Genomic DNA, 22,536 nt, shown 5'->3' on the forward strand with positions numbered 1-22,536 from the left:
TTTCTGCTGTCACAGAATAACTCCAGCACAAATGTAAGTAGGTAAGTAACGGTTTGCCCATTAACTTTGCCCATCATAGTATGCTTGTAGCCCACATTCATAAAGCCAGGACGGTTTGCCACTTCATTTTACCCATTAAAGTATGCTTGTAGGTAACATTCACAAAGGTACAATGGTTTGGCACGTAATGTTACCCGTCAAAGTATGTGTCTAGCTCTTATTAATAAAGGTAAGATGATTTGCCACTGAATTCTAGCTGTAAAATGATGCTTCTAGCTCATATTCACAAAGGTAGGATGATTTGCCACTTAATTTCATGTTGTGTGCATGCGTAGAAACAACGGGTAGGATGGATTCCCAGAACACCTGGCAAAAGTGACTTGAAACAGACACTTTTGCCAGTTACTTTGAGTGTGTGTGTCTTTTTAAGTAGTTTTAAACCTTACTACTTATAAACTGCTTACCTGTCATAGAAACTGATTTCTAAGTTTTCAATGATGGGAATGATGTCTTTTAGTGCCTTGATTTATTTTAGACAAAGAAAAATGTACATTTACCACTGTTCCCACCCTGTGTTACAGTTGGGTTGCAGCGGCTTCGCTCATGCGCGATTCATTTGCACTTTGTAGGCGTAAGAGTGAATATCTCCTGCTCTGACATCAGCTAGGGGGGACTGCTCCGTGAGGACTACTCGCTGCCTGTGAGCGCTTTGGCATGGGTGAGGTGCCCACGGCAGCAGCCGCTGCTTGTTGAGAGTAAGAGCAATATGTGCTTTCACGTCAAAAAGTCGTCATAATTCTCCAATAACACCAGAAAAAGTTGCCAGAATTGTTGCTAGTCGCTTTTTAGAAAAAAAAGTCGCTAAGTTGGCAACACTGGATAGCAGAGCTGTACATTTTCATTTTTTCAGAAATCTCTCAGTAAGAACATGCTATATCATGTTTAGGTGGAAACAAGTGAGCTAACTCCCTGCTAACTTCTAACTCAGTTGAATTTAATACATTCTGCCTGGATATTGAACTTAATCGTTACACCTGGTAAAGAAGCAACGCTGATCATTTTATTAAAGATGAAAGAATTTAGACAGTTTTTAACTCAGTGATGCCGCAGTGATCGTTTGATTTTGGGACCTGAAGCGGACGACGTTTTGGACCCAGATTACTCCGCGAGGCTCCTGACTACAGTAGCCATAATGCTCCAACAATGGAGCAATCCATCAAGCGGTGCGGCTTTGTAGATTACCAAAGTCGCACCAAAAAAAATTTTGACAGATTTTTGAGCGCCGTGTACCACATAAAATTGTTTCGAGGTCAGTAAGCACAACCAGAATTCAAACATAAGGCGCACCGGATTGTAAGGCGCACTGTATATTTTTGAGAAAATTGCATTTTAAGTGCGCCGTATAGTGCGGAAAATACAGTATACAGCACTTTCACGTTCACACACTCACTCCAATGGATGCATCAGGAGCAACTCGGGCTTCTGCATCTTGCCCAAAAGACACTTTGGCATGTAGACTGAAGAGTAGTCAAAGGAGCTTGCAAAGAAAAACGTCTGGACTTCTTTAAAAGAAGCATCTGGACTTCTTTTAAAGAAGTCCAGACGCTTTTCTTTGCAAGCTCCTTTGACTACGATGACCTGGATGACTGAGAACCTTCACAGACAGACTGAAGAGTACAGGAGCCGGCGATCAATCTGCTTTCTATCTAATTGGTAGACAAGCCGCTCGACCACCTGAGTCACAAGTCTTGTGTGATGTGATGGGTCAGTGTGCACAGCTGTTAACAAACCTTTGTAGGAATTTTAGAGCTAACTAACTACATGGACCTGGAGGTATATGAGAAAATACCAAATTAGTTATAAAAATCCTGCTCACTCCAGCCTCAACCTGTCAACTCAGCACACTGTTGCATAACGCACAGTTTCTCAGTTCAGTTCGTTGATTTAGCCCCACCTGAATGTCACAGTGACTGTGTGCATCTGGACTGTATGAAAGGCTCACAGAGGCTCCACACTGGAAAACATGTTTATTCACTTTTACCAGTGCAGTCAGATGAAACAGGAAACAAAAGAAACGGACACAAACAAACATGGAGCATCACTGCATTACACAAGTCAAGGTCAGTAAAGGTCATCACACCTCCGCAGCACACAAGACTATTTCAGGACCAGTGGGGATCTGTGTGGCCACAAACGAGCGCATGCTTGTGGCATTATCCGACAAGCAGAAGTCCAAGATTTTCTGAGAACAAAAGAAGTACTCTTTGTGGCCTTTGTGTGGGCCACTTGTTGGGACACACTGCCACCTGCTGGTTAGGAGGCAGCTGTGCAGCAGCTGGATCAGCAATACATTTTAAATGTTAAAACGTCTAGCAGGAGCCCACCAGCATTAAAGACTACACTCTAGTTCAAACCGCAGCACTTGAGCTAGCTAGCTAATAGCTGGTAAGGGACTCGATTTTTCAATCAGTTCTTTAATCCGTTGTGACAAATCGTTCAAACACATAAAACGTTACAGTTAAGCTCGGCTGAGTTTGCTGTTTATGTGAAAGAAGCAGAAACATGTTCATATAAAAAGTCAAAAAAAAAAAAAAGAAAGAGTATATTTACCTTCCCGACTTGAAAGAAAATTCTGAAACAAGTACTTCTCATATCTGTGAATTTGTGCATGAGAGGAGTGATAGCTACTATATGATGTAAATAACTGTCCAGTCAGTTCAGCAGACATGACCACTGCGTACAAGTCTGGTGTGGAGAAATGTGAGTGTGTGTGTTTCACATTCAGGATTCATCTCCGTTAGCACTATCGCCATCGTCTTCTCCTTCCTCCTGCTCACCTTCGTCATCATCATCGTCCTCTCTCCCTCTGCTTTTCGTCTGCACACAGGGACACACACACAGGACAAAGGTTAACGTCAGTATTTGACACATAGATCAAGCAAATGAAGCCCAAACTCCACAGTAGTTGGGACGGTGTGTAAAATGTAAACATAACTATCAAATGCAATGACGATGATTAATATTATATACCATACTTGAAATGTGCAATTCACTTGTATTTTTATTTTTATTTTTATTCCTATTTATTCTATTTATCCCCTTTGTATATTTTATCTATATATGTCTTTGTATTTATATATGTGTATATATATATATATATATATAATATTCTGTAACTCTGTAACTTCTGTCGGTGCTGTGCTTTTTTGGAAACCAAATTTCCCAGAGGAACCCACCCGAGGGATTAATAAAGTTTTATCTTATCTTATCTCTTATCTTATATCTAAAACATATGCAAGGCCTCTGCCGAAAAAGACTTCATCTGTATACCTTTCAGCGCTGATGAAGCTTTTCCACATCTCTAAAAGTGTTTCTGAGCCCATGCAGTGATTTCCATGACACAGTCACGTCTGTTTTTAATGCAATGCTGCCTCAGGGCCCGAAGATCAATACTGGTCTTTGGCCTTATGCTCTGAATCTTTTGATGACGTTATGCTCTGTAGATCAGCGGTCTCCAACCTTTTTTGCGCCACGGAATAGATACAACAAAATAAAACTAGTACCGGTACCGAAAAAAAAGAAGATTTATTCATAACACACATGAAAAGACCCAGGAAAACCGAGTTAACGATAAAAACGATAACAAAATAACGCTAAAAAATTGATAAAACCCCTGAAAACCCTGAGCCTCAACTCTCGCGGCCCGGTACCAAACGACTCACGGACCGGTACCGGTCCGAGGCCCAGGGGTTGGGGACCGCTGCTGTAGATGATGAGAGATTCAAGTATTCACAATTTTATGTTGAGCAATTGTTCCAGTATCTATATGTGAAGGACTTTTGCACATTGGTAAACCTCAGCCCATAAAACCAGCTCTCCCAATCATGTGACTGACTCTTTACTGCAACCTAACGAGCTGCAAAATGCTCCTCCGGCTGTTTCTTTTTTTGCCCTCGTCCTAACTCTCCTGAGACGTGTTGCTGCAATTAAATGTAAAATGAGCTCCTATTTTTCATAAAACAGTAAAATGTCTAACTTTAAACATCTGATATTTCCTTTGCTCTACTATGAAAGAAATATTGTTTTATGGTTTTTGGAAATAATTTTATTTATATTTTAACATCATCCCAACTTTTTTGGATTTATGGTTTTAAAAATAAATCATGTTAAGTTCTTTGCACTAAATTCGCCTGTTGAATAATGAGAATAGCTGAAAACAAACTATGTGCATACAACAACTTGTTTAAAAGAGCTGCTGATGTCCTCCTTTCCTTTTCCCCCTATCCTCACCTCATCTTCATCCTCCAGCAGGTCTCCCTCCTCCTCTGAGTCATTCAGCTCCCGGCTCTCTTTGCCCCTCTTCAGACTGTCTTCCTTCTTGCTGGAGGTAGATGAGTGGAGAGGAGACACTTCACCTGGCTCAGGTTTGGAGCTTTTCATCTCTGAGTAGACGGTGGAATGAAAATACACAAAAACACTCAAATAAAAACCAGATTTTTCTGCCAGTCTGCTCCATACCTGGAACGTTTATATAATTGATGGCGCTGGGTGCATGAAATGTATATTTAAGATTTGCATAAGCACCTCCGTGACTCATCTTTGTGCAGCAGCAGTCACAGAGAATATATGTGTGAATCTCCTGTTTTGGAAGAAGTGGACTTTGCTTGAACTGGTATTAGCTAATGCCAACCTGACAAGTAAATAATCACGTACACGTGTCTGTTTGTAAATGCATTCTTGGTCTCACATTGGAGGTTTTTAGGCTGTTGATGTGGTGCCTGGCTGCCCTAAAATCAAAGCAGGACCCACCTGATTTCTTGCTGTGGTCCTTCTCCATGCGGTCTAAGCTCTCCAACAGGTAGTCCACCTTGTGTTTGATCTGTGTAAGCTCCCTTTTTATGGTCTGTAGATCATCTGCCTTCACTGTAGGGGAAGTATGGGATAAGCCACTACTGAGATGACCTTTGGAAGTCACCAGTAAAGACGGCATGGATGACTCTGTGAGGAACCTACTTGTATGTGAAGTTCTCTGGCTGCTCTTGGAGGAGGAGGAGGAGAAGCTGGTCTTGGTTCGTCGGCTCCCTCCGCTGCTCAGGCTCACCCTGGGACGTTTGGAGGGGATGACCGCGCGGGACAGAGGGGGAGGGGGAGGAGGCACCCGGGACTGGTAGGAGTACATTCTGAGAAGGAGAGCATCAAAGTGTTGAGCTTACTGGCTCTGCAAGCTGCTTTACAACCCCCCAGCTGGCCAAAAATGTGCTGAGCAGCAGGCAGATTATTCTTACATGTGTAAAGAATAAACTGCTTACCTGTCATAGTAATCTCTTTGGAAGTCGTAGTCCAAATCAAAAGATGAACTGTGAAAAGAGAGGGGACAGAACAGAAAGATTAGCCAGCAACATGTGCTAAAGCTGCTGCACTGTGACTGAAAGCAAAGCAGCATGCACACACCTGTACATGTCTCCTGCAGATCGCTTCACTGTCTTCGATCTATGAGGCTTCGGTTCACCTGCCAGATTGATGTCTGTAGGAGGAGAAACATCGAGGTAAAGTAGGATGGACTAGAAATCCAGGAAAGAAAAACGCTATGGGAGAGAATGTGTGAAATTTCATCAAACACATTACACCACATCTCTCATTTTTGTCAGACTAGTGCAGGTTTTACCTCTAACAGACTGTATCGGCAAATAAGTCCTCACATTTATTTTTATTTGCCTGAACAACAGAGAGGCTCCTCTGCTCTCGTTCAGAGTGGATATGAGGCAACTCTCCTTATTCTTTACTTCATTTCATTTTACTTGATTGTAACACTAGAGGGCAGCAGCATGTGTTTAAACTGTGGGAAGGACGTCCCAGATTTTAATCTGTAGGTGAGCAAATAAACTGCACATTGTAACAGATACAAGTCAGGGAGTGAACATATTTACAGCCTATACTTTGTGTCTCCATACAATTTTCTAAATGCACTCGTGACTAGAAAAATAGGGAAATTGGGAAATGTATTCATTTGCTTTCCTGCCAAATTAGAGAGACTGATTTTGCTTTCAGTGCAATAAATATAAAGCTACTGCCACAACCTTACCTATATCACATAGACACTGCACAGAAGGAGGCATACCTAGATCGAAGGTAACAAAATATACCATCTAACACTTCCAAATGTCTTTAATGTAGTGCAAATAGTATTATATTATTCATTAACTTGCGTTATTCTTCAGTGACATTACCAAGCAACACCTTAAAATGCAGTTTTTTTCTCCATCTCACCTAGCACCTGTCCAACGATCATGCGGCCGTCCTCCCCGGCCACGGCGGCCCTGGCGTTCCTCTCGTTGGAGTACTGGACGAAGGCGTAGCCCTTGTGGACGGAGCAGCCGACGATCTTGCCGTACTTGGAGAAGATCGCTTCCACATCAGCCTTGGTGACCAGCAGGGTGTTGAGGTTGCCGATGAAGACGCGGGAGTTGAGGGAGTGGGGGTCGGTCTTGTTGGTCACGTTGCTGCTGGCCATCAGGCTGGAGGAGGAGGATGGTGACCAACTGGCAGGGAGGCAGAAAGAGAAGGGTGAGTGCATGGGTGAAGATAGCAGTGGGGAAAGAAAAGCAGGTCAGAGACAGCATGTGGAGGTCAGCAGTGTTTAGAGAAACAAGAAGGTGTGATATAGATTTGTCTTGTGCTAAAGTTTAATGATAATCTCTGCTCAAAGGTCAGTTGAGTGTTGAACCTTCAAGTTCTTTAACGGTATGACTTGAATCACACTGCCTTTGAGAATTCCTCTAAAATGGGATGATAGTCAGTGAATTGATTATTGATGAATTTCTTTTGATCTAATAGTTTATAAAACATCCAAAGATGAAAACCTGACTTCTAAAATGTTAAAACCAGCAGCCCTTCCAACTAATTTTTGGCATTTTGTGTATGAAAAGCTTCACATGCTTCGTCATTGTGAAGACAGGTATTAATTCTCTTTAATCAAACTATGAGTTCATTTATCTCTAATTACATAATAGCCTCATTATAATCATATAAGAATGCCACTGCAATTATTGTTACGCACAAAGACCTTTAAGTTGTGCTTCTTACCCCTTACACACTAACTGCAAGTTTGCACTATCAAGAGCATCTAAAAATAGATACTAAACAGCAGAGTAGACAGTGTGATCGGGTCATGAAGCAGCCAGCACTCACTCCATTGTGTCTGTACTCGGGTCGGTGGAGGTCTGCCTGTCTGTGTCTGTTGGAGAGAAGAGGATCGTCGAGAAGCTATGAAACATGGAGACTGTGGGGGGGATTTTTGCTACACCTCCAAAAGATTTGATTTTTCCTCATATTTGGCCAAAAAAGGGGATTAAAATGGAAAGAGGTGTTAAAATATTTTAAAAACCTGTGGGATAAATTGTTGTTATGACAAAAACAAGCATATTCACTCGTGAGCAAATCCAATAACCTTGATCCTCCACAGAGGGTGAAGAAGCTAAAATGGTTTTCTTTGCATTACAGCGGCCGGACAAAGCTTATAAAATGTGTTGTGATGGTATAACGTGGTACAGCTTAATAAACACAGCAACCTCTGAAGTGCCGACTGCATCAAAATTGGATCGTCGCACACCAGGAAGTTTGCGTCATGTGCACTTCATGAGTCTGCAGGTACGAGTCCCCTCTGACGGCTCTGCTGACATGAAAGTTTTGCATCACTTCATGTTTCACTTGCATCGGTGCAGTTTTGGAAGCTTCTCCTGTTGCTGTTCTGCATAAACGCACAGTGTATGCATGCAGTCAGTGGCGTACCAGCGTTGATTTTAATTAGTACAGTCTTGCCACACTGTTGCTGGATTGCTGTCTCACCAGTGGCCAATACTGCAAAGTTATGTAACACTGCAGGAGAGGGGGAAAAGTCCCTGAATGCAGTGTCAAAGCGACACTACAGGAAAAGGGTGATTTCATAAGAAGTCTTTATTTTATTCTGGTCACAATTCTGTAGTAAACTTTAAACCCCAGCATGCGGGAAATGATTTTCTTTGCTCAGTCCCCGGAGTCATTCATCTCATTATCAACCACTTCAGCTACTGCAAAGTCACGCCTCAGCTGCCAAAACAACTGCGCCCAGCAGCCTCTCCCCGCTCTGCTCTGGCTGGTGACTCCTAGCAGAGGATTACAGTTTACAGCATTCCGGCCACAGCTGAAAGCGCTGCTTGCCACTGCATGATTTTGGCCAGGATGCGTCTACTGTTTGGCGAGCTGACAGGACGTCTACAACACGGTGCGTGTTCAGGAGGTGCCGGGGACAACTGTGGCCTCCTTAGCTTATGTTTCTAAAGCTTTGTGGGGGATTTAGGCAAGAATATCAAGGCACACGTGCACTCTAGTTTGATCTGAATGTCTGATGCTAAACACAACCAGTCAAGTTATATTTACACACAAGATGGAGAAAGGAACATTAAACCCTTGTATATTATAGGCATGTGGATGGGAAGCTTGTGTTTGGACTGAAACAGGCAAATATCTCGCGAACACCAATTTTGCAATTTTCAAATCTTTGGGCACACGCCCATCAATTTGAGGACCTTGTTTGTCTTTTATGTGTAATGATATTTGGAGCCATTTGTGTTCACTTCCTTTAACTAGCATTCACTGCAGGCCTGTTACGTTCCCTGTTCTATTCAATTGCATGATAGTTTGTGGTCCCCTTGTGATTTAATTCTAAATTCAACATGCGGGGGCTCATTATTCAGGAACAACTGCTTATTATAGTCACTCATTAATGGCTCAACACACCTCTGTGGAACTTTTCTTGTCCACTGCCTCATCTGGGCCTCATTTTACAATGACTCCACAAAAAAACCTGTTGACTGTTCAGCTTCCCTAGGACTGGCAGGTGGGGTCGTTACTGGACGTCTGTTGTGCGAGTGAATGTTGGATTTGTGTTTGTGCTTCAACTGTAACAACACACTGCAGCTCTCAGGATTCATGCTTGAAGACAGACGAGACAAAATGACAAGAGCAGCTCTGCTAGAGGGTTTTTTTAATACACATTCAGGGAGCAGAAAGTGGCGACGTGGTCGTCACCACAGAGGGTCTTTTGATTTGTTTTCCAAATCAGATCCGAGCAGTGATGATGGAGGTGAAAAGGCGAAATGGAACTTGTTAAAAAAATATCTGAATTTTAAAAAAAAAAAGGCAGAAAAAAAAAATCAGTGTTTAGTGATTACTGAATTAGTCACTCATTAAGGTTATTTTCCTTGCATGCTGCAGTAAAAAGCCACTTTAGGGACAGATAATTGCCTCTTATAGAGCAGGCAACTTTGTGTTTACGTAAGTAATGGAGCACTTTTTTAACTTGTCAATTAACATGCACACTCACAACAAAAAGAACAGGAAATAAATCACTCCAAAGAAGGAGAAACAGTCCTCTTTTTGGTCTCTGTCGGTGCTTTCCCTTCATCTAAGCACTTTATGTGGGAAGATTTGAAGAGGTGTTATCCAGCAATCAGCTCCAACACAAACTGGGCCACTCACAATCAACAGCATGATGCATCTGATTATCACAAACTGGGAGGCTCATTTATGAGGCCATTAGGGCCAAACAGTTTGAAAATTAAGTGGCTGATTTTTCTACTTTTACAGCACCCAAAGCCCCCCGAACTACTCTCTACTTTTAAACAAAAAAGAAAAAAAAGGGGGGGAGGTAGAAAATAGACTAATGCCAAAAAGGGGTGAAAGTGGAGTAATATATTAAAAAAATGATGCAAAAGTTGAGGTGAAAAAACAAAAAAAAGTGTAGACCAACTTACGATTTGCTGCTGCTGAAAAAAGTGGCTTCAAAAACTAAACGGGGGAAACAAAAAAAAAAGGTATAAATTAGAAAAGAAGGTTTCCAGACTATTCTGATGCTGTCATCACAACAAGCAGGGGAGAAAACGTCAGGGCAAAAAACATGAATGCTACAAAAGCGGCTCATCACTTATTTAGAATAAGATGTGAGCTCTACATCACACTGTGGTGACAAGAGATCCGGGAATATGAGAAGTCAATTTTTCCAAGGAATTTAATCTTAAACCAAAATTTAAAAACACTAATGGAAAAATATGATTAGACATTTAAAAAAAAAAAATCACATCTACAATAAAGATACTTATTACAGCTCATGACTGTTTAACTATATGCACTTTAGGTAGTACAGAAGTACTGGAGTTCTGATGATGAGGTTTCTTCGATCTTAGATATTCCACGATCAGCTTTAAGTGGTGTTATTGCAAGATGGAAGCATTTTGAAGTAGTAGTGTGCCCGACCTTGTAAAATTACAGACCAGGGTCACCGATGCTTAAAGGTCACAAAACCCCTGCTAAGCAAATTACTGCAGAGCTGCAAATCTCCTCTTGCATTAACATCAGCACAAACACTGTGCACCAGGAGCTTCATGGCCTGGGTTACCATGACTGAGCAGCTCCTGTAGATGTACAGTACAGTTCTGTCCATTTAGCACAGCTAGAATAAAGACGAAGATTTTATTCTTAACAGCTCTGGTAATATTGTGAAACCGGTGTTTATCAAATTTGAGTGCAAGAGCCCCTAGAGGTAATTTTGAGTACTGCATTTAAAAAAATGTAGTAACTACCAAAGAGTGTTTTTACTTTATACCTTCTGGAAAAATCCTGAAATTTAAAAATAATTACATGATAGTGAGCTCAGTAGGACTTCAACTTTATTACATTTAACTTTTTTTCATTCTACAGAACGATAAACCTGGATTAGCTGTTATACTACCTTTAATACCAGGGATTCTGAAGGAGAAATTGACATTTTAAATCTGTATCTCTTCACTGAACTCTATCATTTATAACACAAAAAAACTATTTTGCTATCTGAGCTTCTATGTTAATGTAAACTGACCCACAAAGGAATCGGTGGTCTGCGAAAAGGGGGGTGGTCCCTTTATTTTTGGCCTCCTGCCTGCCCTCCATGTAGGGGTCAGAACAACACCCCTGCTTAAGGCCACTTCACTGCAGACCACACCCACTTGGGAACCGTGGAAGTGGGGTACAGCAAGGTGGGTCAAAAAAAAAAAAGTAGACTTCATTGACTTTCCACTGTAAAATGTTGCATAATTGATTATAAGTTTGTTTATTAGTATATAAATTTGCAAAGAAAAGCGTCTGGACTTCTTTAAGTTACTTGAAGACGTTTCACCTCTCATCCGAGAAGCTTCTTCAGTTCTAAGGTCAAATGGTGGAGAGTCCCAGATATAACCCTAGTGGGAGTGTCCCCCCACAGAGGGACAAAAGGACCCCCTGATGATCCTCTAATCGCCTGAGCCAAGGTGTGGAACTGGGTGTGGGTCCCAATCAGCCAGAGTTTCGGGTGAGTTCATTGTGAAACCTGGCCCCACCTTATCATGCGAATTCCTGAGGTCAGATGGCCCAGGGTGTGAGTGGGCCTTAAGGCGTCTGGGAAGGGATCTCAAAACTGGATTATAGATGGCAGAGAGTTGGTGTCAGAGAGCTGGCAGAGAGCTGGGCCATCTGACCTCAGGAATTCACATGATAAGGTGGGGCCAGGTTTCACAATGAACTCACCCGAAACTCTGGCTGATTGGGACCCACACCCAGTTCCACACCTTGGCTCAGGCGATTAGAGGATCATCAGGGGGTCCTTTTGTCCCTCTGTGGGGGGACACTCCCACTAGGGTTATATCTGGGACTCTCCACCATTTGACCTTAGAACTGAAGAAGCCTCTCGGATGAGAGGTGAAACGTCTTCAAGTAACTTAAAGAAGTCCAGACGCTTTTCTTTGCAAGCTCCTTTGACTACGATGACCTGGATGACTGAGAACCTTCACAGACATTAGTATATAAATGTTAATTCATAAAGCTTTAAATCGAATGAAAGGCTTAAAAAAAACCCACATAGGTCTATAAGCCTGCCTTACAGCAGGCCCACTTGAGCACCTCAGGTCTAAGCAGCTGCACAGCTCAGAGTACATTGCCAAGATTGTTAAAAAACAAAAAATGAGTAATTATATCAAAATTACCAAATGCATAATTCTGTAGCGCCAGTGTTACAGTCCCCCCTCCCTCCCCCGTCCATGAACGTGATACATAAAAGCACTGTTGCTTTAATGTTCCTCCAAAAACGCCCCCGCTTCTCACAGAGGGAAAACATCTCGCCTGCAAAATAACAGGACTCCTGAGATCAGCTGCGGCAAACGCACCGCCAAAATCACACAGAAAACGGAAAAATACGTCGTTAGGACTCGTCGTAAACGACCGCATAACAAGTTTCAAGTGGAGGCAAAACACAGGACCAGAATAAAATGCAAAATTTAAAAACATATTCCCAGAAAAACGGCGACACTTTTATTTTCTTTCTGGCAAAACTGTCCAGAAAATCCTTCCATATTTTATCTTCATAGAAATTAGAACACACGCAAATAAATCATAGTTTTACACGGCATCCCTACAAAAATCGAGGCTTTAAAATGTCGTATTCGAAAAATAAAAACAAATAATAAAAGAAAAAAAATATAAGCTTATATGTTGTTGTGGAAGCTACTTATAACTAGTTTCTGTGCAGTTTGTGCCATCATAAAATGTACGTCACTACAGCCAACACAGTCTCAGGAATACCAGCCAGGAGGGGAAAAACACATTAAAAATAAAAACAAAAAGTCCCAAAGACGGTTCAAAGTCAGGACAAAAACAAAAAAAATGTAAAAAGGTAAAAAAAAAAAATCTGTCATTTAAAAATACTCACCAGGAGCTTAACACTAAAAATGAGAACAATTCAACGCTCTTTCTACTTGCACGGGTAAAGATCCGCTTACAGCGCTGCTGGCTCAACGTATCACCTTGAAACCAGTGGACACGAAATGGCGTCGACTCGCACTGGCGACAGGGGAAGGCCACGCCCGCTTCCGAATCCTAGTTTCTGATTGGATATCCTGAGCCCCGTGTCTGTTTAATCTCTTCAGTGATTGGTTTCGTGCTCTTGCCACTGCCGTTGCCGCTCATTGATGACGACATTCATGTATGCTAATCAATTGACTACCCGACTGTACGACACTAGTTTGTGGCTCTAAAACATTGATGGCTGTGCTTTGTTTTAACCCGAAACCGAGGCACAACTGTAGTATTTTACTGGTTGAGAGCAGCACGGGTGAAGTCCTAAAAACAGACATACTTGCCAGTCTCTATTTTGAGTCTTTACTTTTTTTTTTTTTTTTTATTAAGGAGCTAATATGAAAAATTCAGTTAATGTTTTCTCTTTTTTAATGATGTATACACAATAGATTTGATCCAATTGATTGTTGAAGTTGTAGTTTATTTGAATTAGTTCCATTAAGACAGAGATAGAAATGAATACATTTTTATGTATTTGATCAAAACCATTATTTTACCCAAGATGATCAGGATTAACATTGAATAGCATGTGAAATCTCATGCGCTTGTCAATTTTTTACTGGTATAGTGCTCTAAATGTAAAGCTGCAGTGTAACAACAATGCCATTAATAACAATCACACATTGCTTCTGCATATGTCAGCAGGGTCACCACTTCATTTTCCGAGAAAATGCACCTGTGAGGTAAACAAAAAGGAATTCATTTGTGACAGGTGACAATCATACTGGCTAGGGATGCAACGATACCAATTTTTTCAAACCGATACGATACCGATACTTGGATCTGAGTACTTGCCGATACAGAGTACAAAAACCGATACTTCTACCACACACACACACACACACACACACACACACACACATACACACACACACACACACACACACACACACAAATGCAATGAATTGGAAGGCAGGTTTTATTTTATTGTCTGCCGATAATAAATAATATCTTAATAAATATGACCACAAAAAATTTCAAGTGAAAAATAAGCACTTCTGTTAAATTATTGCAGAGTCTCCACATTGTAATTTAACAGAATATCACTGAACTATTGGCACTGTCTCTAGGGGATGTCCCCCTAGTGGCCAATCTAAAAAACTACAACAAAAATGACAAGCCACCCTCTGATTAATGAAATAAGCTAGTATCGGTTCATGGTATCGGTTAACTTTTACGAGTATGAGTACACACACATTTTACAGTATCGGCCCCGATACCCAATACCAGTATCGGTATCGGTGCATCCCTAATACTGGCCAACCTTGAGGCCTCAGAATTAGGGAGACATTCTTAAGGGCTGTTGGGGGGGGGGGTTATACATATACATGTACATATATATATATATATATATACAAAAAATGGAATGAGCATATTATATAAAGTACCTTGGAGGTCAGCCATCCTCTTCCGGTTTCGAGGCAAAGTGACATCCAATCTTGACATGGACTCGGGTGTTCTCAGTACCTCCTCCAGCCTACCCTGCTCATCATTGTCCTGGAGGAGTATGAATGGATTAATAAAATAGTGCCCTCATACCCCCCAAATTGACTGTATAATATTTTTGTATAAATTAATTTAGTGTCATAACCTTTGATGGAGTTTGTTGATTTTTTCTTTTTCCTACAGGGGTGTTTGGACCCGGGCTTTCGGTCGCATTTTTCTGTCGCTCCCGCTCTCTTTCTCTCTGCAGTAGGATAGCCTGTTGGATGGTCCTGTACTCCAGGGAAAAGTTACTGATGGTTTTGCAGAAGTCCTCCGGTTTGGTGTCCCTCACCATGGCCCGGGAGTAGCCAAGGAACAGGAGAAAAGAGTGGAACCTAGAAAAAAAATAATAACGGTGTAAGCAATGACTTGTTGATTGAGGAGTCAGTCAGTCTGCCATACCCACTGGCAGATCCATGGCCTCCTGGAAACCACCAATTGCTAAAGAACTTTCAGATAAAATTTATCACAAAGAAGCCTAAGATGCTGCAATGAAAACTTCCTTGTGCTTTTCCTTGTATTGCTAGCAGACTGCTGTGGATGTGTACACTTTGTATGGAAAACTTCTGTACAAATAGTCCCCACTGCTCAGGAAGTAGCAGTGAAACTTGAAAAAGTACTTGGCCTGTGTGAGTAAGGACTGAGATGGGAAATGTTTTGTTTGCTAACAAATATAATTTAAAATATGATTAGAGTACCTGTTGATAACCCTACGATGGACGGCTCTTAGGACTTTCAGCCTTTCCTCACACTCTTTCAGAATCTTCGGAAGCCTGTGACGGAGCAAACCGTCCGGGGCCAGGGCCTCATCACCTATCCCTTTCATCTTTTCCCCCTTTCCTCCTTTCCTCTTTTCGTCGGCTTTATTCAGCAGCTTCACCTGCTCCCATGATGCTTTGCACAGGCTCTCCAGCTGGGTAAAGTTGGACTGGACTTGGGAGTAGTCACACTGTAAAGAGAAGAGAAGGTTTTTGTGCTTTCCACAGTTTGCTGGTTTAACTGACTCTATAAGTGATCTTCAGAATGAATCAGCTGTGTTGGACAAATGCAAATCCACAGATGCAGCCACACACCTTTCCAGCTTTAGTAACCGCGGTGATGTCCGAGTAGAGGTCAGAGGATTCTGGATAGAGCTGCAGCAGTAACACGCAGACGTGGTGCAGTAGGGGCTGGCGAGTGTGTGTGTCCCTTACCTGAGACAGCTTCCCCAGGTAACTCAGCTCAAAACCACGGGCCTTGGGATAAAACAATGTGTTGTAAGAAATAATGGAAAGATGGATAAAATCAAGCTTGCGTGGGAATGCACTCACCTTACATCCGTTGAGAAAGTTACCGATCGCTAGCACTGTCGCCAGGATGTACTTGAAGGTCTGGCTGGCTGCCAGTTGTTCCATGCCCAACTTCAGATGGAAGAGAGGCTCAGCAATTTCCTTTTTAAGAGGAGTATACATTTAGAGGCCGTTTTGGTGGTTCATATAGAATAGTTGAGCCATCACATCCATCTTTTATTTTTAGTCAGGTGATGTATTAGGAGAAGTCATCAAGTGGTGTTTTTGCCCGGCAGAACCTGTGTTAGTTTGTATAAGTGCAGTGTCCTGCACTTTCATTCAACTTTGCAAGACATTATTTGCGGTTCTCCAAACTATGCACTAAAGTGTAGTTTATCATATTTGATTACATTTTATGTGTTATTTTCTGACATATTGTGTGTTGTTCAAAGTGTACCATGATACTGCATGAATGCAAGCAATGAAAACTGCACATGGGTGGGAGTGGTGGCGTGCCATAGAAAAACAAGGAGAGGAGCTTGCCTTGGCTGCTCCTTTTTAGGCAACTTTCATGCAAGCTTCTTCCATCTGCAACAAGCTTCTCTCTCCGTTCTTTGGTTATCACTGTTATGCATCCAGGAACACTGATAAAACCAGACTATTTATAGACTTACTGAAGTCTATGGGAATATCTTAAATGTTTGATGGAGTGCTAAAGGAGTACCTATTGCATAAAAATGTGGCACCAAGGGGTATTGGCAAAGCTTCATTATGTAATGATCTGTGAGTGGGAAATGATTGGATTTTTATTTACCCTCTCCAAGGAGTCGTAATCCAGAGCAAAGGCCCAAAGCTGAAGCCTGGTGCTCAAGTGTGGGATTTCCCCCAAAGTGAGGAGGCAAAGCTCAGCCGGTGCCAGAGAGGCATTAGGGTTCTGGGCCTTGGCCTCTTTGATCAGGCAGAGTTCCTCTTCAGTCGGGATCAGTGCCTGAAGACGCTGTTTTGGAATGAGCGTAGAACAGATTATCTCAGACCTAGTCTGTAACCTTTTTATTTTACCTGGGTATTGCTGGGTAGTTCATCAAACAAAAATGCTTTAGCTCGAAATCTGTGCAATTTACCCTTTACTGTACCTGAATGTCCTCTCTTTCTAACACACAGCTGTCCATGCTGTAGATAGCAGGTGGGAGGAGGCGCGGAGGGGGCAAGCTGCTCAGGGCAATAGTTATGATGTTGCTGCGCTTCACTCCCAACACCGATATTGATGGCTGCTTCTGTGTTGAGGCGGAATAAAAAAGGATTTAAGGCATTTTAATCTATATAATGTACATCAGTTTGTAGCTATTTGAAAACCAGAATTACATGGATGAATGAACAAAAGGACGTCTCTGTCATCAGTCTCACCTGCCGCCCTGAAACAATGTTCAGACTGCTGCCATTGGCTTTAGACTTAAACAAGTACTCCAGATGTTTTTTATCCAAATTCACCGGCTCGAGTCCGGCCCAAATGGTCTGAGTCCCAAAGCGTGTCATCCTGGGGAGCGGTGCCAGATTCTGCAGCTCCCTCCAGTGAAGCTTCAAAGTGCGAGACTTAACGATACCATCTTTAGGTGAAGCAGAGGGCAAAGGTGAGGCGAGAGAAGGAGGAGGGGGAGGTGGGGGAGGAAGAGGAGGGGGCGCCGGAGGTTCTCGGAGACAAATTGATGATTTGATAGTTGTTAGGGTTCCCTCATCCTCTGTGCTGTCTTCCTCATCCCAGAGGTCAGAAAAATCCAAGGTGTTGAGACAGAGGCGTGCAGCTGGTGTTAGGAATGAACTCCAGGATTGGTCAAAATCCCAGGTCAGCTCTTTGGATTGTTCCAGCTCCTTCATTGATCCTTCGAAGCTGCCTGTAACTCAAAAGTAAAAATCCAATACCATTACCATGGCGACCTATACTTACTTTTTCCTGCTTAATAAAAGGCTACTTCAAGGTGAAAACTTCTTTTTCATATGAGAAAAAAAAAGAATAAGGTTCTTCCACACGTCTTGATCTTTCACATAAAGCAAAACTTAAATCCTTTCTTGTCTTCTCACCATGCATTCAACAACCACCTCACAAACACTCTGTATCCATCTGAATGTCTGTGGATGCTCTGCCTCACTTGTCCACCACAGAAGTGCATAACTCACACACCCAAGTCACAATTTTTCAACCACCTCTGGGTGTTCTCGCTGCACCGTAACCTGCAATTGCCTTAGGGTGTAGCGATTGTCCCTCGCATCTAAAATGACAAGCCGTGTTTGATCCAAAAGTCCACCGGTATCTTGTCTGGGTGCCAGAAGCTCACAGCCTCAGACAAAGGAAAATTCTTACAATTTTTGACAGGTTGTATTTAGCCCTGTATCCAAATCTGATGAGAAAATCCAAAGAATGCCTGTCTGAATATCCAAATGATGTGCCTCTGTAGCCGTCCCTCGACATTCATCTTCCTCTGTTGTTCTCCAAGTGACAACGAGGGCGCTTTCATGAGGAAGCGAGAGAGACTCATTCGTCCGTTGGTGTATCAATTTCGGCTTATTTGAGTTGCACCCTTTCCCTTAATTTTCTTATCGAGCCTGGATCTCCTGTTTGTATTGCTACTTGTGTATACAGAACCTCTCTATCTGCTTCTGAAGATCTGTGATATCCCCTCCTCTTTTGCCTCCCCTTCTCCCCTATGAGCACATAAAAGAGTGCAACTGACCAAATGTTGACCTGCTTTCATTTTACATGCAACTTTGTGGACAACAAATCAGCAAACAGTAACTGCACGACATTAGGCCAAAGCACACAATGACGCACCATTATTCCATGCATGCTTGTAAATCCTTTGCTTAAACCTTGTGCTAAAATGGAGAAAATATTCATGGGTACAACAGCATCTCATAACAGAAAATAAATCATTAATGAAAACAAATGAATGACTTTAAAAAACAGGGTTCAGTGAGCATAACTGCAAGAACACTGCTGTAAGATTGCAAGTTATAATCATTAATATCGTAGCATTTCAAAACACAAAATATACAGTTGTGTTCTAGGGAGTCATTTGCACGGTCGACGTGCAGCTCTAATGCGAATCCCTCCCAAGGCCATTAAGCCTCTTCTAATTACACTTTATCTTGTTCAGTGGGCCTGCTGTCTACAAGCAGGAGTAGGGCTCAAGGGACATTTTGGCTAAAATGAGGTCTATTTGCAATGGTTAAGCTCATTTAGCATATACAGTACTGTGCAACAGTCTCAGACTACCCTTCATATTTACATTTTGGAAAAGGGGGAAATGGGTGGAACAAGTTCTTGAATTGAAACGCTCATAAAAATATATGGAAATACAGTATCTAAGGCAAAAACACAGTTTGTACATTTCTAATGAGCTTGATAGTCAATATTTGGTACGACCACCTTTATTTTTCAACACTACCTGAATTTTTTAGTAGTCTTCAGGAATAGTTCAAGACAAAGCTCTTCTTTGCATGCTGACCCCCTTTAAATGATCCCACACTGCTTCAGTGCTGTTGAGGTCCGGGCTCTGAGGAGGCCGATCCATTACTGATGGTGTTCCACTGTGTTTTTTTTCTATCTAGGCATGCTTTTACTGCATTGGCAGTATGTTTGGATCATTGTAATGCGGAACAAGGCAGCAAATGCTTTTCAGGTGGTATTTAATGGTGGATAAAAACCTGGTGGTACTTTTACACATGAAAAATCGTTTTGACAGATCTCCAACACCACTGGCTGAAATTCAGCTCCAAACCATGACAGAGCCTCCTCCTGATATCAACCAAAGATTTTACACTTAAATTCATCACTCATCAGTCCAGTTCTTGTGTAGTTCTGCATACCTTAGCCTTTTCTCCATTTTTCCTTCCTTAAGAATGACTTCTTTACAGCCACGTCTCCACTGAGACCATTTCTGTTGAGGGCTTTAAAAAAACAAATAAAAATCTGTTGGTACCGATAGTGAAGTGTGTGTTCACTAAAACATGTTCATACTTGCAGTTAAAGGCTGAATTAGGTTGACTGTTACCCAGTTACCAGACATAATGTCAGCTGCCCTAACCTAACAATATTTTAGTTATCACGTGACATCTGTACAAAAACAGACAGATCCCCCTTGGGAACGGCATTTCCGGGTGAGTTCTTTTGATTAAAATGAGTGGGAACTTCTCCCTCTGTATATTTGTGTTGTCGTGTTTGTATATGTGACTGTGTGCATCTCTTTTCAACTGCTTCTCTGTCTGTCCCGGCACAACTGTTGACTGTAACCCGGTGCCAAGATAAAGATCAGGATAAAAACTACCCATAATCGTACCCAGTTTGATGTTTTTAAGAAGTGGGGGGTCAGGAATTAGAGCTTTAAATATTTCATTTACAAGGTCACTTAGAACTAGGACTTATCAATTTAGTTAGATAATAAAGATGCATATATCAGTGACCATGTCACAGTTTTCTAGAAAGAATGCAATGATAGCGTTGAGCTGTTTTACTGATCCAGATACAGTATTATTTAATAATATTATTATTATTATTATGTCCATAAATGCATTAACCCAAATGCAGAACAATAAAATCTAAACTATGTAAAAGTAGCTTTTTTTCAGCAGCTATCATTTAAATGAACAAAATGTAGATGATGTTGAAGCGGCTCTGTGTTTTCTGTGTTGTCTTGAAAATTGTGCATGTGAGAAAGGATGACTCATCCACTGCAAACCAAATCTACCTACAGGTACAAATAAAGTATCCTGAACCTGAATCTAAGGGGAACTGGGCATGTGCTTTCAGCTTCATGCCAAAGATTCTCTAGAACAAGCTAAAAAAAGACCTTGAATTACATTCAAACCACTCAACACATGCCTTTGAATGTGCACCATCTTTCGCCAAGCAACTGAAGGTCTTATTTTTCTGAAGACAATTACATACCAGTGTATCACACTTCTTTCTAGCACACATTCATTGCAACAATGCAATGTGGGACTTGAAACCAGTGATGGTACATTTGCTCCTTTCACTGGACCTGATGTATTGTCGCCTCACAAAACCAGGGTGTGACAACCCAGCCAGAGGTAGAGAACAATATGGATTCAAATATTCTGGCAGTTTAGTATCATATCTTATCATTGTTACGGAGTACAGTGGTCCCTCGTTTATTGCGCGAGTTACGTTCCAGTGATAACCTGTGATAGGTGAAATTCGCAAAGTAGCCAACTTTATTTTTTTTACAATTATTATAGATGTTTTAAGGCTGTAAAACCCCTCACTACACACTTTATACACTTTTCTCAGACAGGCATCAACATTTTCACACTTTTCTCTTAAACACTCTCAAAGTTCAAACCGTAGAAAAATAAGTCAAGTATTATGGAATGAAACCAAAGATCAAACCCTGTTTTCAGGTCCAGAACATGAGAATAGAGCAGCTGTGAGAGAATTCAACAATAATGAATCAGTCGTATGGAAGTGGAGAAAGCAAGAAGAATGAATTGACTTTTCTGACTGTTTAGTTTTACTTAATGCGCCTTATAATCCGGCGTGCCTTACAGTCCGAAAAATACGGTAACTTCTACCTTCCTTTAGCATGTCCAGAAGTCCAACTGTCTGTGCGATGGTTAGCATCGTCCTCTGCCTTTTGGATGCTACCATAGGTGCCTTTGACCGTGCAAAACGTTTCGTCAACATTCTTGTGTTTGTTGGGGATAAAACATACAGTACAGCACTTCAGAATCACATTGCTAGCGATCGAAGATTTATGTAAATTTGACAAGTTGAAAGCATTCTGTACAGTACAGGAGACACGACACGAGATTGACTGACAATGGTGTGCAGCCAATCAGGACGCAGAACACAATGCGCTTTTAAAAAAAAAAAAGCATGCAAAAAGAAATCTGCGAAACAGCGAGGCCGTGAAAAGTGAACCACGTTATAGCGAGGGACTGCTGTACGAACAAACAAGTATTTTTTAAAACAAAGATTTTTCTGTATTTTTTTCTGTTGTTTTTTTTTTTGTTTGTTTGTTTTTTAAATATCTCCCATCCACATGAAAATGTCAGAAAACAACCTCATGTGCTGTCAAGGGCATGGCAGAGTAGCATGTGACAACAGCTCATTGTGTAGGGATGTCGACCAATGAAAATCCTATGAATAGTAACACAGAGCACCATCTGACGTCGATTATCTTGTTAATAATTTCACCTCCTCACTACGTACGACTCTGGATACTGTAGCTCCAGTGAAAACTAAGGTCTCTAATCAGAAGTACATGACCCCGTGGTATAATTCTCAAACACGTACCCTCAAGCAGACGACTCGTAATCTGGAGAGGAAATGGCGTGTCACAAATTTAGAGGATCATCATTTAGCCTGGAGAAATAGTTTGTTGCTTTATAAGAAAGCCCTCCGCAAAGCCAGAACAGCTTACTATTCGTCACTGATTGAAGAAAATAAGAACAACCCCAGGTTTCTCTTCAGCACTGTAGCCAGGCTGACAAAAAGCCAGAGCTCTTTTGAGCCAACCATCCCTTTAACGTTAACTAGTGATGACTTCATGAACTTCTTCACAAATAAAATTTTTATCATTAGAGAAAAAATTACCAATAATCATCCCACAGATGTAATATTATCTACAGCTACTTGTAGTTCCATTGATGTTAAGTTAGACTCTTTTTTTCCAATCGATCTTTCTGAGTTAACGTCAATAATTACTTCCTCCAAACCATCAACGTGTCTTTTAGACCCCATTCCTACAAAACTGCTCAAAGAAGTTCTGCCATTGATTAATTCTTCGATCTTATATATGATCAACCTATCTCTAATAATCGGCTATGTACCACAGGCCTTCAAGGTGGCTGCAGTTAAACCTTTACTCAAAAA

General features: G+C 41.5%; 2 protein-coding genes across 12 annotated transcripts; both read right to left on the reverse strand.

The window, feature by feature from the left end:
* Nucleotides 1–2,013: 2,013 nt before the first annotated feature.
* Nucleotides 2,014–12,851, reverse strand: hnrnpcb (heterogeneous nuclear ribonucleoprotein C b). 10 transcript variants are annotated; one of them, XM_035915716.2, is made up of 9 exons: nt 12,752–12,851; nt 9,792–9,825; nt 6,268–6,539; nt 5,452–5,524; nt 5,310–5,357; nt 5,014–5,180; nt 4,810–4,923; nt 4,291–4,442; nt 2,014–2,877 (listed from the first exon to the last, which is right to left on the reverse strand). In XM_035915716.2, exons 3-9 carry the CDS (start codon nt 6,509–6,511, stop codon nt 2,782–2,784), a joined length of 894 nt encoding a protein of 297 aa, XP_035771609.1. In that variant the 5' UTR covers nt 6,512–6,539; nt 9,792–9,825; nt 12,752–12,851; the 3' UTR covers nt 2,014–2,781. The 10 variants fall into 10 exon arrangements, with proteins under 10 accessions (XP_035771609.1, XP_035771607.2, XP_035771603.2 ...); XM_035915714.2 differs by adding an exon at nt 7,189–7,234 and having other exon boundaries at nt 4,810–5,180; XM_035915710.2 differs by adding an exon at nt 7,189–7,669 and having other exon boundaries at nt 4,810–5,180.
* Nucleotides 12,852–13,537: 686 nt separating this feature from the next.
* On the reverse strand, nt 13,538–17,540 carry LOC118455808 (FH1/FH2 domain-containing protein 1). 2 transcript variants are annotated; one of them, XM_087835950.1, is made up of 9 exons: nt 17,055–17,540; nt 16,784–16,924; nt 16,465–16,647; nt 15,693–15,812; nt 15,456–15,617; nt 15,081–15,331; nt 14,489–14,717; nt 14,286–14,394; nt 13,538–13,573 (listed from the first exon to the last, which is right to left on the reverse strand). In XM_087835950.1, the coding sequence occupies exons 1-9, from the start codon at nt 17,520–17,522 to the stop codon at nt 13,545–13,547; spliced, it is 1,692 nt and encodes a 563-aa protein (XP_087692076.1). In that variant the 5' UTR covers nt 17,523–17,540; the 3' UTR covers nt 13,538–13,544. The 2 variants fall into 2 exon arrangements, with proteins under 2 accessions (XP_087692076.1, XP_087692071.1); XM_087835945.1 differs by having other exon boundaries at nt 15,456–15,812; nt 17,055–17,522.
* Nucleotides 17,541–22,536: the final 4,996 nt, after the last annotated feature.

Source organism: Neolamprologus brichardi, chromosome 3 (assembly GCF_056152115.1).
Source record: "Neolamprologus brichardi isolate AB-2024 chromosome 3, ASM5615211v1, whole genome shotgun sequence".
Taxonomy (NCBI): domain Eukaryota; kingdom Metazoa; phylum Chordata; class Actinopteri; order Cichliformes; family Cichlidae; genus Neolamprologus; species Neolamprologus brichardi.

What these genes read in the sequence shown, in the direction of transcription:
- hnrnpcb (XM_035915709.2), bottom strand. Translation starts at nt 12,330, where the DNA reads ATGTTTTTAAATTTTGCATTTTATTCTGGTCCTGTGTTTTGCCTCCAC. An exon ending in CAAAGAGATTACTATGACAG is followed by an intron (nt 5,181 to 5,309) that starts GTAAGCAGTTTA and finishes TCTCCTTCTCAG; the next exon opens with AATGTACTCCTACCAGTCCC. An exon ending in GGACCACAGCAAGAAATCAG is followed by an intron (nt 4,443 to 4,809) that starts GTGGGTCCTGCT and finishes CCGTCTACTCAG; the next exon opens with AGATGAAAAGCTCCAAACCT.
- LOC118455808 (XM_087835945.1), bottom strand. Translation starts at nt 17,522, where the DNA reads ATGAAGGAGCTGGAACAATCCAAAGAGCTGACCTGGGATTTTGACCAA. An exon ending in ACATTGTTTCAGGGCGGCAG is followed by an intron (nt 16,925 to 17,054) that starts GTGAGACTGATG and finishes GCCTCAACACAG; the next exon opens with AAGCAGCCATCAATATCGGT. An exon ending in TAGAAAGAGAGGACATTCAG is followed by an intron (nt 16,648 to 16,783) that starts GTACAGTAAAGG and finishes ATTCCAAAACAG; the next exon opens with CGTCTTCAGGCACTGATCCC.